At 33.4% G+C, this 18097-nt stretch overlaps 1 protein-coding gene across 3 annotated transcripts in view; it reads right to left on the reverse strand.

Moving 5' to 3' along the window:
* ABCD2 (ATP binding cassette subfamily D member 2) overlaps positions 1-18097 on the reverse strand; it is a 70550-nt gene that overhangs the window by 36605 nt on the left and 15848 nt on the right. For all 3 annotated transcript variants that reach the window (XR_006204786.1, XM_042946259.1, XM_042946260.1), the window contains exons 4-7: positions 16038-16159; positions 12546-12714; positions 11811-11905; positions 7539-7684 (exon numbers count right to left, since the gene is read on the reverse strand). Coding sequence is in view for 2 of the 3 variants with exons in the window: in XM_042946259.1 (XP_042802193.1) it covers positions 7539-7684; positions 11811-11905; positions 12546-12714; positions 16038-16159 (532 nt within the window). In the remaining variant the exon portion in view is untranslated. The remainder of the gene's footprint in view (positions 1-7538; positions 7685-11810; positions 11906-12545; positions 12715-16037; positions 16160-18097) is intronic.

Below are 18097 nucleotides of genomic sequence, written 5' to 3' on the forward strand. Positions count from 1 at the left end.
ATTTAATAATAATAATTAAATAATAATTTAATAATAAACCTCTGATCATATGCAGGGGTTTATTTCTGGTCTTTTGATTCTATTCCACTGGTCTATGTCTATTTTTATGCTAGCATCATACTGTTTTGGTGACTATAGGTTTGCAGTATAGCTGAAATCAGAAGTTAATGCTTCCAGCTTTGTTCTTCTTTCTCAGGATTGCTTTCTCTATTCAGGTCAGTTTGTGGCTCCACACAATTTTTAGGATTGTTTTTTTTTCTATTTCTGTAAAAAATGCCATTGAGATTTTGACCAGAATTGCATTGAATCTATAGACAGCTTTGGGTAGTTTGGACATTTTAGTAATATTAATTCTTCCAATCCATGAACTTGGGATGTCTTTCCATTTGTGTCTTCTTTAGTTTCTTTCATCAAAGTCATATAGTTTCAATATACAGATCTCTCACCCCCTTGGTCAAATTTATATCTAAGTACTTTATGGTTTTCAATGGTATTGTAAATAAGATTATTTTACTTCTTTTTCAGATACTTTGTTGTTAGTGTATAGAAATGCAGTTAATTTCTGTATGTTGGTTTTGTATCCTACAACTTCATTTAATTCATTGATTTGTCCTGAATGTTTTGGTGGAGGCTTCAGGCTTTTCTATATATATGTAAGATCATACCATCTACTAACAAAGACAATTTACTTCTTCCCTTTTGATTTGGATGTCTTTTATTTCTTTATATTGCCTAATTGCTCTGGCTAGAAATTCTAGTACTATGTTGAATAACAGTGGTCAGATTAGGCACTCTTGTCTTGTTCTTGAGATCTTAGATAAAAAGCTTTCACTTTCAACTTTTCACTGTTGAGTATTATGTTAGCTGTGCGTTTGTCATATATGGCCTTTTATAATGTTGAGGTATGTTCCTTACATACCCACCTTATTGGGAGATTTTGTCATGAGAGCATGTTGTATTTTTTCAAATGCTTTTTCTTCATCTATTGAGATAATCATACGATTTTTATTCTATTCATGTGGTGCATCACATTTATTGATTTGCATATGTTAAACACATCCCAGGAATAAATCTTCCTTAATCATAGAATGATTCTTTTAATGAGCTGTTAAATTTGGTTTGTTAGTTTTGTTGAGAATTTTTACATCTATATTTATCTCGGATATTGGTCTATAGTTTTCTTATTTTGTAGAGTCCTTATCTTGCTTTGTTATCAGGGTAGTGCTGGCCTCATAAAATAAGTTTGGGAGTGCTCTCTCCTCTTTGATTTTTTGGAAGAATTTAAGAAGACTGACGTTAATTCTTCTTTAAATGTTTGTTAGAAATTAACCAGTGAAACCAACTGGTTTTGGCTTTTCTTTCCTGGAAGGTTTTTCATTACTAATTTAATCTCCTTTCTTGTTATTGGTCTTTTCATATTTTCTTTCTTCATAATTCAGTCTTGGTAAATTGGTTATTTCTAGGCAGTCATCCATTTCTTCTAAGTTATCCAATTTGTTAGTATAACATTGTTCACAATAGTTTTTTAAGAACGTATATATTTTAGATGTATCAGTTGTAATATCTCCCCTTTCATTTCTAATTTTATTCATGAGTCTTCTTTCTTTTTCCCTTAGTCTAGCTGAAGGTTTATCAATATTGTTTATCTTTTCAAATTATTAGCTCTTAGGTTTGTTGATCTTTTTTATTGTTCTTTTGGTCTCTATTTCATTTATTTTTGCTCTGATATTAGTTATGTCCTTCCTTCTGTTAACTTTTTTATTTTTTCTTCTTTTATTTTTTCTTCTTTTTCTTTTATTTTTTCTTCTTCTTTTTTTTCTTCTTTTTCTAGTTCTTTGAGGCACGAAGTTAAGTTTATTAGAAACATCTTTTTTCATTTTTAATACAGGCATTTATTGATATAAATGATCGCCTTAGAACTGCTATTGTAGCATCCCATATGTTTAGTTTCCATTTTCATTTGTTTCAAGATTTTTAAATTTCTCTTTTGATTTCTTTTTTGACCCATATTGGTTGCTCAGGAGCGTGTTATTTAATTTTCACATATTTGTAAATTTTCCAGCTTTCCTCCTATTATTGATACTAGTTTCACACTATTATAATGAAAAAAAAATACTTGGTATGATTTCAATCTTCTTAAATTTGCTAAGACTAGTTTTGTGTTATATGTCAGACAATGTTCCATGCGTGCTTGAGAAGAATATGTAGTTTACTGCTTTTGGATAGAATATCTGTATATGTCTGTTAGGTCCATTTGGTGTAAAGTATGGTTTGAGTCCAATGTTTCTTGTTAATTTTCTGTCTGAATGATCTATCTGTTGTTGAAAGTAGGATACTGAAGTCCCCAACTATTCATGTATTGTGTAACTTCCTTCATATTTGTTAGTATTTGCTTAATATGCACCCATATTTAATATTTGTTAGTATTTGCTTATATATGCACCCAACTCCACTGTTGGGTGCATATATATTACAATTATTGTACCTTCTTGACACATTGGACACATTATCATTATATAATGACCTTCTTTGTCTCTTGTTACCATTTTTCACCAGAAGTGTGTTTTGTCTGATATAAGCATGGCTACTCCTGGTGTCTTTTGGTTTCCATTTACATGGAATATCTTTTTTCATCCCTTCACTTTCAATCTATGTGTGTCCTTAAAGCTGAAGTGAGTCTCTTGTAAGCAGCATATAGTTGGGTCTTGTTTTGTTTTTTTTTGTTGTTGTTTTTTTGTTTTTTGTTTTTTGTTTTTATCCATCTGTCCTGTCTATGCCTTTTGATTGGAGAATTCAATCCATTTACATTTAGAGTAAGTGTTAATAGGCAAGGACTTACTAATACTGGCTTATTGTTTTCTGGCTTTTTTTGTAGTTCTCTGACTTCTTTCTTCCTCTTCACAGCCCTCCTTTGTGAATTGCTGATTTTCTTTTTTCTTTTTTCTTTTTTTCTTTTCTTTTTTCTTTTTCTTTTTTTATTTTTTTAATTTTATTTTTTTAAATTTACATCCAAATTAGTTAGCATATAGTGCAACAATGATTTCGGGGAGTAGATTACTTAGTGCCCCTTACCCATTTAGCCCATCCCCCCCTCCCAAAACCCCTTCCAGTAACCCTCTGTTTGTTCTCCATATTTATGAGTCTCTTATGTTTTGTCCCCCTCCCTGTTTTTATATTAGTTTTGTTTCCCTTCCCTTATGTTCATCTGTTTTGTCTCTTAAAGTCCACATATGAGTGAAGTCATATGATATTTGTCTTTCTCTGACTGACTGATTTCACTTAGCATAATACCCTCCAGTTCCATTCACATAGTTGCAAATGGCAAGATTTCATTCTTTTTGATTGCCAAGTAATACTCCGTATATACCACATCTTCTTTATCCATTAATCCATTGATGGACATTTGGGCTCTTTCCATACTTTGGCTATTGTTGATAGTGCTGCTATAAACACTGGGGTGCATGTATCCCTTCGAAACACACCTGTATCCCTTGGATAAATGCCTAGTAGTGCATTTTCTGGGTTGTAGGGTAGTTCTATTTTTAGTTTTTTGAGGAACCTCCATACTGTTTTCCAGAGTGACTGCACCAGCTTGCATTCCTACCAACAATACAAAAGAGATCATCTTTCTCCACATCCTCGCCAACTTCTGTTGTTGCCTGAGTTGTTAATGTTAGCCATTCTGACAGGTTTAAGGTGGTATCTCATTGTGGTTTTGATTTGTATTTCCCTGATGATGAGTGATGTTGAGCATTTTTTTCATGTGTCGGTTGGCCATCTGGATGTCTTCTTTGGAGAAGTGTCTATTCATGTCTTTTGCCCCTTTCTTCACTGGATTCTATATTTTTTGGGGTGTTGAGTTGGATAAGTTCTTTATAGATTTTGGATACTAACCCTTTATCTGATATGTCATTTGCAAATATTTTCTCCCATTCTGTCGGTTGCCTTTTAATTTTGCTGATTGTTTCCTTCGCTGTGAAGAAGTTTTTTATTTTGATGAGATCCCAGTAGTTCATATTTGCTTTTGTTTCTCTTGCCTCCAGAGACGCATTGAGTAAGAAGTTGCTGTGGCCAAGATCAAAGAGGTTTTGCCTGTTTTCTCCTCAAGGATTTTGATGGCTTCCTGTCTTACATTGAGGTCTTTCATCCATTTTGAGTTTATTTTTGTGTATGGTGTAAGAAAGTGGTCCAGGTTCATTCTTCTGCCTGTCGCTGTCCAGTTTTCTCAGCACCACTTGCTGAAGAGACTGTCTTTATTCCATTGGATATTCTTTCCTGCTTTGTCAAAGTTTAGTTCGCCATACATTTGTGGGTCCATTTCTGGGTTCTCTATTCTGTTCCATTGATCTGAGTGTCTGTTCTTGTGCCAGTACGATACTGTCTTGATGATTACAGCTTTGTAGTATAGTTTGAAGTCCAGGATTGTGATGCCTTCTGCTTTGGTTTTCTTTTTCAAGATTGCTCTGGCTCTTTGGGGTCTTTTCTGGTTCCATACAATTTTAGGATTATTTGTTCTAGTTCTGTGAAGAATGGTGGTGTTATTTTGATAGGGATTGCATTGAATATGTAGATTGCTTTGGGTAGTATCGACATTTTAACAATATTTGTTCTTCCTATCCAGGAGCATGGAATCTTTTTCCATTTTTTTGTGTCTTCTTCAATTTCTTTCATAGGCTGTCCATAGTTTTCAGTGTATAGATTTTTCACCTTTTTGGTTAGATTTATTCCTAGGTATTTTATGGTTTTTGGTGCAATTGTAAATGGGATAGATTCCTTGATTTCTCTTTCTGTTGTTTCATTGTTGGTGTATAGGAATGCGACCGATTTCTGTGTGTTGGTTTTATATCCTGCAACTTTGCTGAATTCATGAATCAGTTCTAGCAGATTTTTTTGGTGGAATCTTTAGGGTTTTCCAAATAGTATCATGTCATCTACAAAGAGTGAAAGTTTGACCTCCTCCTGGCCAATTTGGATGCCTTTTATTTCTTTGAGTGAACTGGTGATTTTATGTGGTAGTATGCTGATTCCCTTGTTTTTATCTATGAATCTACTATAGGTTTTCACTTTGTGGTAACAACCTAACTTCAAATGCATATAAAAGCTCTACTCTGGGGTGCCTAAGTGACTCAATCAGTTGAGGATCCAACTTAGGCTCAGGTCATGATCTCACAGTTCATGGGTTCAAGCCCTGTGTCAGGCTCTGTGCTGACAGCTCAGAGCCTGGAAACTGCTTCGGATTCTGTGCCACCCTTTCTCTCTGCCCCCTCCCCTGCTCATGCTCTGTCTCTCTCTGTCTCTCAAAAATGAATGATCATTATATTTTTTTTAAAAAACTCGACCCTTTCTTTTATGTTCTTAATATCACAATTTATCTCTTTTTGTATTGTGTATCACTTAAAAGTTACACGAGTTGTAGTGATTTTTAGTACTCTGTCCTCTAACTTTCATACTAATATTTAAGTGGTTAACATACCATCTTATTACAGTATTAGAATATTCTGAATTTGACTATATATTTACCTTTACTAGTGTTGTATATGTTCACATGTTTTCATGTTACTAGCTAGCTTCATTTCAGTTTCAAGAACTCCCTTCAGCATTTCAGGCAGGTCTAGTAGTGATGGATTCCCTCAGCTTTTGTTTGTCTGGGAAAGTCTTTATTTTTCCTTAATTTCTGAAGGATGATTTTGCTTGATTATGCACTTTTGTATGCCTTGGAAATATCTTGTGTTGTTCAGGTTACAGCTATATTCAAGATCTGTACCTTTCTGGGGTGCCTGGGTGGCTCAGTCGGTTTAGCCTCCAACTTTGGCTCAGGTCATGATCTCACGGCACATGAGTTCGGGCCCCACGTAGGGCTCTGTGCTGACAGTTCACAGCCTGGAGCCTGCTTTGGATTCTGTGTCTCCCTCTCTCTCTGCCCCTAACCCACTCGCATTCTGTCTCTGTCTCTCTCAAAAATAATAAAAAAAAATTAAAAAAAAAAAAAAACGAACTGTACCTTTTATATTATTTAGGAAATCTAAAATAGCTTAAAATATAAAATTTATATATATATATGATTTTATTTGAATTGAGAGTAGAATTCTATGATAGAATATTTTCCTCATGATTCTATGCCTTATAACCTAAATTAAAAATTAAAAATCCATTTACTTAACACATTAGTGTCTGAAACTTAAGCTTTGGCAGGATAATTTAGTTGTCAGATTCAGAAGATCTCCCAAGAAACTTTAAATCATATAGAGAAAGAGAAGGATTCTGGTGTCACAAGATGTTATCTATTTTGTGGTAAACATAAGAATTCATGACACTGCTCACATCCAATATTTTCTTATTGCTAGCGCATTTCTTAATTCTCTTATACTTCAAGTAGCTTTTCACTGCTAACATAAGTCTTACTTTAAAAAAAATTGTTTTTAATGTTTATTTATTTTTGAGACAGAGAGAGACAGACCATGAACTGGGGAGGGGCAGAGAGAGAGGGAGACACAGAATCGGAAGCAGGCTCCAGGCTCTGAGCCATCAGCCCAGAGCTCGACGCGGGGCTGGAACTCACGGACTGCGAGATCGTGACCTGAGCTGGAGTCGGACGCTTAACTGACTGAGCCACGCAGGCGCCCCATAAGTCTTACTTTAAAGCAAAGAACCCCACATAACTTCATCTGCCTAACTACAACATGTGGTCTAAAAATTAGACCAGAGGGCAGGAAGGTGCAAGCACTTTATGACAAAAGAAAAGGAGCAAGACAGACATGTGATAGCACCATACTTGATATAAATTTCACATTTGCTCTGGTTCTATACCTCCAGCCTAAGTGCTCTTTTAGGTTCCACAGAAGAATGTTCTAACACAATAGGAGTAAGTACTCTGTGATGTCTACCTAACCCAGGGTGATGACAGATGGAAAAGATGAGCAGGAATAAATATTCCAAATTCTCACGTATGACTTTGTATTCAGATATTTCTAAATGCCTATGAGGAAAGATGGCTAAAGACTTCAAAAGAAACAATGTTCCTTTTAAATATTTCTATGCTTACTTTACACTCATTCTTAGAGTAAAATTTTAATTAAGGTAGTTTCAAATCATTAATAATATAGCATAACAGTAATAGAGACTATTTTATAAAGGCTCTTAAAATATAAGTGAACAATTTTAGAACATATGAATGTATACAGCTTGATGAAGAGATTAGTATACTATCCAGGTAATATTTTTTCTGTGAGAAGAGATAAGTTGACATCTAAAGCAATCAAATTATTCCTTCAACTAGCTTGCTATTCCTTGAGATTAACATCTGTAGTCTTTGAGTGCTCATTATATCTAGATAGATGTGAAAATAAAAAGAAGTGGTATTGTCCCGGAAACTTCTAATCAAAGCAATAATAAAACTTTTTGGATAACTAAATTTTTATTTCCTTAATAGCTGCTCTGAGTGAAAACTTGTTTAAAGATGACAAACTGAGGAGCCTAAGGAAATCAATATAATTCAAAAGAAAAATGAAATGTTCTTGTGATATAAAATATGTACGTACCTTTGTGGAATGTAGAACATATGTTGGGGAGGTGGTTTATAGAGGACTCCTTCATACACAGGCCAGAGCCCACTTAAAATTCTGAAGAGAGAACTTTTTCCACAACCATTGGGCCCAGTTATCAAAAGGTGCATTCCTTCTTGTACCTAGAGTAAGAAATAGAATTATAAACTGCAATATTTAAAAGTGATTTCATTTGGCAGCATTTAAAAGCAATTCTTTGCAAATTTTGAAACACATGATAACCTAGGATTAGCAAGGATTCAAAAAATATATATATCACAACTGAGAACATCAAATTTGGCTTTGACTTTGCTCTGAGGCTAATAGCATGATAAGATAATCCAACTCCAAAGGAAATAGACCTTCTTGGAATGAGCACTGGATTTCTAAAATTTTAATTGAGGTCCTGTCATCAGATGTTATACATATATGTAGAAACAAAACCACATGGGAAATAAGAAAGTATAAAATTTTAAATTAACATATATTAAATTTGACTTTATTTATATTAATATTTGACTAAATTTATACTGAATTCAAATACAACTTTGTTGTATTTGTCAGTTGGAGTTATTAGCTATAAAGCAAAGTTTATTCTAAGATCCAGATGGTTGGTTTAATTTTCTATTTCAGCAGTCTGAAATGTTACACAATCACAAAAGCTCATCAGAGAGATGAAATGATTCTAATTCTGTTTTGTTCACAGATGGGGAAAATACATTTACCAAGCCAAGAGAGAGGAAAGCAAGAAGACTATAATTTAGTCTTATGTCTAGGAATGGATTAAAACATATATATATGTATATGTATATATACATATATATGTCATATATGTTATATATATGTTATATGTGTTATATATATGTTACATATGTTGTATATGTATAATATATAATTCTAGGAATGAATTAAAACATATATGTATATATATATAAAATAAGTTATTTATCCATTATCAGTTGGATGCTTCTCTTTAGAATCTTCCATCTTATTTATCATTTAAATTTAAACAGTTAAGTTTCATGAATTCCCATTCCACCCAATAGAATCAGGAAGTTGTCTTAGTGTGGTATTTAAAAGGCATTGTAAAAAACAAGGAAAAAGAACAGCATTTAAAAATTTGCCTTAAGAACACTGATAAGAACATTTCTAAGAACAAATGATATTTTGTAATCAGTACTAAAAAGTGAATAGAGCATCATCAACGTATGAAAGGCAGAAATCTGTATGCTTGTAGATACAGTGTTGTATAATAGGGACACAAATATCTAAGTATCAGTGATATAGAATATGTCATATTTAAAACTCAATGATGAAGGAGCGCCTGGGTGGCTCAGTCTGTTAAGGGCTTGACTCTTGATTTTGGCTCAGGTCATGATCTCACAGTTTTTGAGATTGAGCACTGAGGTTCTGTGCTGTTAGCCTGCACAGAGCTTGCTTGGGATTCGCTCTCTCTTCCATTCTCTCTACCCCCCTCACCCAATAAATAAATAAATAAATAAATAAATAAATAAATAAATAAATAAATAAATAAACTTAAAAAAAAAAACTCAAAGGTGAAAAAACACTATATTATTTGCATTATGTCAGTATAAGGGATCACTTCCGTGTCTACATATTGTGTATAACATAAACTGGAATCTTCTTGTTGAAAGAAGGTGGTGGGAAGAGGAAGGAAGGGAAGGAAAAAAGGGAAGGATTGGGAAGGAGGTTAAGATAAAGGAGCTAGGGATGTATACAATAAGTATATGTAAAGCCAAAATGGTTCAGATTTATGTTCTGTCTAAATAATTAGATTTCCTTAGTAAACACTGATTGGATATCTACCATGTGCCAGACATTCCTCTAGGCACAAGGGCTACAGTGCTACCCAAGACACATTTCTGTTCTCATAGAGCTTATATTCCAATGGGAAAGACGGCAAGAAACATGTGAACAAAAATTAAGCAGTGATAAATACTTTTATAATGGCAAAACAAGAAAGATTCATTTGGGAAAGAATGCCAATGCCAATGGTGGCATTGTGGGGTTGGAGGTGGTAGGGGGATGCTTCTTTTGAATGGGTGGACAGGAAAATCCTCTTTGAGGAGGTAACATTTAGGCTGAGCCTGTGTGACAAGAAACAGCCAGTCAGAGCAGGAGAAAGAACATTTCAAGCACTGAAGGCAGCTACCACAAGGACATAAGACAGCAGTGAGCTTGAGTCTAAACATTTTACTATACATATTTTTTCTCCCTAATTGTAGCCAACTGAAAAGTTATTTTGATAGAATAAAGTTTGAAGAAAATCCTGGGAAGAACCCAGAAAGAATTAATTTTGTGATTTGCTGCACTCTGTCACTAGAGAGAGGGTTAAGGAAGTTTAATTTTGTAGAAGCATGAATACCTCCTAAATGATTTTTTTTAAAGGTATGTGGCATGGCGAAAGGCATATTCACAAAATATTTTAATAGCATCATTCTCTATTAGGAATTCTCAGAAATTTAACACATTTGAGTCATAATAGAAGCCTTTTCTATATTCGTATTATTTTATTAGCATAAGTTTTCTTATGTTTAACAGTGAGTGTGAAGCAAAAATAATTCCCACATCATTGAATTTTCTCTATCAAATAGTTTTTTAATCCCATAATGGATAAGAACCTTTTCCTCTAGAAACCTGTTTGTCAATGTATATATAGGAAACAGAATTTTCATTATATTTTAGGGACCTGACACTTTTTAAATAAAACTCCCCGAGTCAGAAACAAAGCCAACTATCATAAAGTATACTATATTAACATATATCTTTGTAGAACTTCAAAATTGATGACATTTCATTAGATTAAGTATTTTTAAATTCATTTTGTATAAAAAACAAACTGAGCCCTGAATTTTTTCACAGAAAGAGTGTGATGTGTCCACAATAATGTAGTTAGTAGGTGGTATAATTCAAGACTCTTAATACTATTTAATAAATGGAACAAGAATTGATACTACAAAACATAACCTGACAAACTCTGTATAACAAGTCATAAATAAAAAATTGCTAAACTATTAATAAATAATTAAACATTCCATATATGCCCCTTCAAATGTTTTATTTCAAATCTACTTAAGATTATGGTGCATCATTAGCACCTAATTGGTACTCATGATCATATCCAACTAATTAAATCATTCTGTAAGTCTATAAATGGAAAAATAAAGCCTAACCAAATTGTAATTTAAATACAATTTCTCAGGCATCTGGGTGGCTTGGTCGATTAAGCATCCGACTCTTGATTTCAGCTCAGGTCATGATCCCAGGGTCATGGGATTAATCCCTAAATCAGCCTCTACACTGAGGAGCCTGCTTAAGAGTCTCTCTCTCTGCCCCTCCCCCCACTCATTCTCTCTCTCAAAACAAACACAATTTCTCCTATATTTATTAACACAGAATTTTCCCATGTTCAGTACTTATCATCTTCCAGAACCCTTATTCATTTGCAAGCACATCTGTAATAATTAAACTTAGACTGAGGTCCATGCTGAAATCATTAGTATGTGTATTGTCATGTTTGTAATTCTGTTACCAAGTCCAATCATGTCTTTGTAAATTTAGATGCCTTCATTGTAGTCATTAATGCTTATCAGAGAATTATTGTGTGCTTGAATTCCAAAAATGTTTGTTCAAATTTTACAATGCTTTAAATTAGGGCCTCTGGTTTACTAAGCAATTTTCACTTCTTGGTTTTTGTTACCAAGACATAGAATAATAAATAACAACTCTTAATCTCAACAAAATTAAACACTAAATTCCAATCCATGAATCTTCTGATTATTTCTTCCTATGGAAGAGGTGATTATTGGAAATATAAATTATATTTAGAGAATATATAATAGCAGAAGTAAACTTGCTAATGACCTCTTCCTTATATTTTAGTAGATACATTACAACATAGGCTTGTATATTTTGAGTAATCCCTATAAGGAAAAAATTAAAATCTTTTTTCCAGATATTAATTTCTGAGGAATTTTTCTATTATTCCCAAAAGTTACCTTGTATGGGCCCTCAGTGCACTGAGAAATTTTGATTTTCACCCCAGCAAAAAAGCAGTAGAAATCAAATTTCTCTTTCTCTTTGCTTTCTGAGGAACTGCTTCTGTAATTGAGCCACTATGCATACCTTTCTTGATTTCCCCTCCTTTCCATATGCTCCTCCAAGTACTTAACATAAGGTACATGAATTCTGAGTTGTTTTGTATTAGTGTGATGGCAACAATCAGAAGATTCTTGAATATCATCTTACTTTGAAGTTTAGCCTGGAAGCCACCACTTCTCCCGTTGGTGTAATTATGGGAACATTTTCACAAATAATTCCATGATCCACATCAATAACTCTTCCTAAAAGTTAAGGAATAGTTTAAGTTATAAAAGCTAGTATATGTTGTATCTACATCTCAAAAGAGGTTTAATGTAAATTTGGACATTCTGACACATATATTTGGAAAATATTTCTCAGAAACATTATACAATAATCTAATGTCAACATCATAATGAGAGCATAATGAGATAAACTCTATCTGATATAACCTAGCTATATTCTTTATAATTGTTTATTTCACTAAATTAACCTTCCCTACAGAAAAAATACAATGCTGCAATAAGAGAATTAAGGTGTGGACTAACACAATTTTTTAAAATGTGATAATTAAAGTTAAGTTAAAAAATATAGAATAATGAAGAACAATAAAATGTTAGCTCTAATTCTGTATTTGAATTTTAAAAGCAAACAATTCATCCTGCCATATGTTCAGTTTCTAAAAATAATTCTAGAAATTTGTTCTAAATAAAATAGCATAATTTTTTCTTGGTAATGTTAGTCACCACTCCTCAAACTGTGACACTAACTTTAGGAATAGTTGTTTAAATAAGTAAATATTAGCTCTTGGTAACTAATAACAGTGATCTTCTAAAAAATTTTGGTTCTGTTGATAAAGTAAGCATTTCAAAATAGGAAAATATAAAACATTTGCTTTAATACCTTTGATTTCCAATGTGTCACTGAGGGGTAATTCTATGTTAACTCCATTCTTGCTATGGTTTTCAGACTCTTGCATGACAGCAGCTCTCTTATAAATGCCTCTTTTTACTTCATCAAAGACCCAAAACATATTGTACACTCGAGCAGTATAGCCTGCTAATTCTGTGATCTAAAATCAGCACAGAGATAAAATAGAGTTAATATACTCCAGATAGACTTTTAAATAAATATGCGATCTATTAGCTTCTTGATTTAATATTAAAGATCTTATTTCATAATACATGAAAAAAATAATACATCTGTTAATGATAAAAAATAACAGAAAAGGCTTACCAAGAGAACAAAATAACACAGTGTCAATGTAAATTTGATTGGAATTATAAAACCCATAAAAATTATTCATTCAAATGAGTGTTCAAAATAAAATGTAAAGATTTCAGAATGTTAGTGAGGCTTAAAATCTTTCAATCAAATTTCTGATTTGGCTCCTGTTTGCATGACAAATTTTATTTCCAGAAAATTAGAAATTTTGTGAAAAGCTTAACGTCATTCAATGAAATAACAATCCTTTGTTTTGATATCTTTTTTCAATTTAAAATGGAAGATTTTAAATATAAGAAAAATAGGGTTTTTTTCCTTATTATGAAATGAATGTTTTTAAGTCAAATCGATTGTCAAAATTCCTAAGCTTCGCCAAAGAAAACACTCCTGTCAGAGGATATCAATACTGGAAGTGAGCTCAGTGAAAAGCTTCAAATCCTTTTTAGTCCAAATCCCATAGTTCAGCTTCTTTTCCAGCCAAACATGATTTACATGCCCAAAGAAAAACATTAAATCTGACTTTTATTCTGAGTGAGATTAAAAATGAGATAAATCTCTGTTTTAGTCCCTAAGGCTAAGTAGAATGGTGTCTTGCTCTTATTCTGCCAGTTGTCCAATTTAGGTTGAATCCCTTGCTGTTTTTCTATTAAAATAATACCTTGTTGTTATCAGGGTAATGTGAAAGGTGACTCATCTCCTGTCAAGACCATCTTTCTCAGTGAAAAGAAAAGTACAAAAACCATTCCCTTATGGGAATATTTACTAGGAAATTGGTACCAATAAGCAAGGCATGTCACTAATAAATTGTGGGATAATACAACAATGCTGACATTTGTGTAAGATTTATGTGTGTGCAAAACCTAAGCCGTAAATGAGTATGTATAGTTATCAATAGCCTTCCAGCACACGTCTCTACTATGTGAGACGTCTGTATTTAGTATTTCATTTCTGTATATTAATGTTGTAACTCTTTAATCGGTAATTTCTAAAATGTTATCTACAAGAATCCCTTGAGTCCCCAAGTGGAGCAAAACAGAGCCAAGAATTAACAACATACAGATTCAAAAGAAACTCAGTAAATGTATTTGCATAGAGGAAAAAATCCAAAATGAAATGTATGGGTCCAAAATGAAATGTATGGGTCAGTTAAAGAAAGGCAAGAGGCAATGAGTTAATATGCTAGAATGCAAGGTGGAGTAGGCAGAGTGAGCATATGACTGTTGACAAATTACTTTGGGATACAAGGCAGGGAGTTTGCCCTAGGACTCTTACTCTAGCGAGGAATCCTGTTTCTTCTGGAACCAGCAGAGAGAACGCATGGTTCTTGCTTGTGCTGTTACAGCAATGGTAAGATTCTTTAGATGTGAACATTCTATGATCCCAAGTATATTCAGGGAAAATAAAGCAAAATTAAATTATTTCTTGTATTGGATACAATGTAGAAAAAACTAGTCGATTTCTTTCTGTGACTTAGGTAGCAAAGTATTTTAATATGAGATGCGTAAAACTTTGATTTGTCATTTAATTTTAATAATGATTTATTACATCAAAAACCTATCTTAAAAACGATGTACACATTATCAAAATTATTATTTGAAGAAAAATTTAAAGCTGAGTTGTTTTGGTATATGACCCTAAACAATCGGTTTTACTTTTTAAAAAAAAAAAAAATCCTTTCAATAAATCAGTTGTTGAATGACACTGAAAACTTTTGTCAGCAAATCACAAACTTTCTTACTCTTTTATATGGTCTATTCAAGGCTGATTTAATAGGCAGATAAATTTATAATGATGGTCTGGTGATTCATATTGATACAAAAGCCAAAAGAGTAAATTAATGGTGAAAATGATTAATCATGGGAATATTATATAATATCTGAAATAAATAATTTCTAATTTTAACACTGTGACATCTTCAGGTCTTAATACCATTCTTTCAGCAAATATTTCTTGACCACATACAATATTCCAAGTATTAAAATGATTAGGACTGCAAAGATGAGTAAGTTGCTGCTTTCCACTCAAGGTCTGGTGAGCAGACAGACAATTGTAATGTGGTAAAGCATCAGATTTACTGGGACACGGAGAAGGAAGACCCAGACTCTGCAAGGAAGGTGAGGAAGAAGGTGGAATCACAAGAGGATTTTATATGCGGTTGGTGAGGCTTGACTTGTCATGAACGATGAGTACAAGTTTGCAAAGTATATAAATGATATTATTGGCTAGCGGTGATTGAATTCCTTAATATGTGTTATTTTTATAATTATTATGATTTTTTTAATGTTTATTTATTTTTGAGAGAGACAGAGAGAGACAGAGAGTGAGCAGGGGAGGGACAGAGAGAGAGAGAGGGAGACACAGAATCCAAAGCAGGCTCCAGGCTCCGAGCTGTCAGCAAGAGCCCCACACAGGGTTTGAACTCACGAACCATGAGATCATGACCTAAGCCAAAGCTTGGATGCTTAACCGACTGAGCCACCCAGATGCCCCTGTTGTTTTAAATATTCTACATGCATTGACTCACAACAACCCTACAAAATCAATGCCGTCATTATCCCCACTTCACATATGAGGAAACAAATGCAGATAGGTTAAGGAACTTGATGAAGTTCACATAATTTGTAAATACTGGAGTAAGCTTTTAAATGTAGGTTCTCTGGTTCCAGAATCCACACCTAATAGACTTTTTTTTTTTTTTAAACAGATATGTCATACTAGGGGCGCCTCTGCGGCTCAGTCAGTTGAGTGCCCTGCTCTTGATTTGGGCTCAGTTCATGATCTCACTGTTCTTGAGATCAAGCCCTTAAGTCAGGCTCTAGCTGATAGGGCTGGGGCTGCTTAGGATTCTCACTCTCCCTCTCTCTCTCTGCCCCTCCCCTCCTTGTGCACTTACTCGCTCTGTCTCAAAATAAACAAAAAAACATTAAAAAAAAAAAAGAAAGAAAAGAAAACTATACACCGAAAAAGGGGAGTTTCAATTGAGAGTGTAAAACTCAAATAGTATTAGCATCAAAACACTTAGGAGTTGCTGCCTTTATCTTGATTACAGTTTTAGGAATTTATAGTAGAGAAAAGATGCTTTCAAAATGCTAAGTATATCTGATAATTTACATCTTTCTTGATATTCAAATATTTTATTTTAATCAAATTGAAAACAAGATATGCAAGTACCTCTTTGTATGACGACATAATCCTTTCGATAGCATCAGCTCCAGAGGCCAATAAATTTCGAGCAGTAGTAAAGGCTTCTGTCCGTTCACTAACCATAGCTTGTTTTTGGCCATCTTCTAGATCTAAAAGCCAATTACAAAACTATTGAGTTTTTTCAAGTAACTGTTTCATTTTTACAAATGAAATGGTGACTAAAAAACCCACGTGTAAATTTTTCATTAATATCAGCAATTTTCTAGAAATTTAATGAATTATTGAAAATACACTATTTGTACCGGATTTTATTTAAAGCTTCCTTTCATTATTTTTTTAGGAGAGAGTTAGAGCAATTAAATTACCAATTAAGACTATTTTCATTTAGCATTTTTTCAAACCTTTCCAAATTCAACATTCAGCCCTTCTTACAGTTATGCAATAAAATGCTAGTGATTTGTTCAATAAACTAGTAATAACTGGAATATAAGCAAGTATTTCTAGGGTGATTCCTTCAATAGAAATGTAAATTAGCTGATCTTCATAATCTAGACTTAGTTTATATGTTTCACCCAAACTGTACCTACAGCACTTCAAACATACAATATTCCATTCACCTCAAGCATACAAAATTCTGTTTATCCTTTGGTATTTGCATATATCATTTCCTTGAAATGGCATATATACCATTAATATATATACTTACTACACTTCCCTTCCTTTTTTTGCCTAGCTCTTTCTTTAAGAAAGTCAACTCGTTAGAAGAGATTTCCCTGGAAACCCTCGTCTGCCTTTTCTAATAATCTATAGGCTCCTTAAGAGTCAAGACTGTTTTTGACTCTTTATTCCCAGTACTCAGCAGAGTGTCCAGCACAGAGTACACCTCAATGTGTATTGAATGCATGGATGAATAAATGGATACATGGATGAACATCCTAAATTACTGTCAAAGCAGAATTACGGTCAAGAGTAGGAGGTAGACTAGGTTTGAATGCAGGCTCTACTACTTAATGACAATGGTAAGAGAAATAAAACAAGCCAATGACCTTCTTCATGCCTATTTTCTCATGTGTAAATGAGGGAATTCATACTACTATCTTAAACAATTGTATCTCAAAGGATTGTTGTGAGGTTTAAAGGTGAGATACAAATGAAGTATTAGTCTAATCCATGGCTGATAATAAGTGCTCTAAGTGTTAGCGGTGATTACTTTCTTTGGTTATTATTGTGTATGTACTCAATTTAGTCTTATTCTTCTAAATTATTCTCCCCAGTCATTACTTTATATTTCCCATCGTCTATAGGATTTTCAACATGGTTCTTCCATAAATTATCTCCAAAGTTCTAAATTAAATACTATAAATTAATGAAAGTATTAGAATGCTATAGATAGCCATAGGCCCGTTTTGATATATATTTCTCTCTGTTTTATCTCAGTGTAAAGTGTTTTTTCGTTTGTTTGTTTCGTTTTTTGTGTTTTGTTTTCTACAACAGTGCAAATATTTAACTTGTGCCCTGCTAGGACTACCAAATACTTTTACCTTTACTTGCTCATAGACAGCTCAGCTGAGTTTGAAAGGGTTCCATGCATAATATAAGGTAAAATTCACTCAGCAGATATTTACTAAACAACTAGATGTGTTAAGAAATTAGGCACAGTATTATATGACATGCAAGGATAAATGTGATTTTCAGACTCTTTCCTTGGGGGACTTACAGTCTGGTAGGAGACAGAAGACAAGTTCCTAAATTACGCAGGGTAGCCTATGACAAGAGTTAGTGTGAGGTGTTTGGAGAGGGCAAAAATCAATTCTTGCTGCAAGACACAGGAAATGTTTCACGGAGCAGCCGACTGTGACAGAGGCCTTGAAGACTATGTACAATTAAGAAATCACAAGTACAGCGTAAGTAATGGCACAGAGAAGGGAAATTTCAAACAATGCCAATTGGATGATAAACAGCCTGCTCATGTTACAGAATGGGTGGTGGCAGGCACAGATTTCACTTGAATATCAGAATCACCATGTGTCCATGGAGACATTTTATGATAATCCACTATGGTCCCTCCTGGCCCTACTGTTAATCAC

The sequence above is a fragment of the Panthera leo genome, chromosome B4 (assembly GCF_018350215.1).
Source record: "Panthera leo isolate Ple1 chromosome B4, P.leo_Ple1_pat1.1, whole genome shotgun sequence".
Lineage (NCBI taxonomy): Eukaryota > Metazoa > Chordata > Mammalia > Carnivora > Felidae > Panthera > Panthera leo.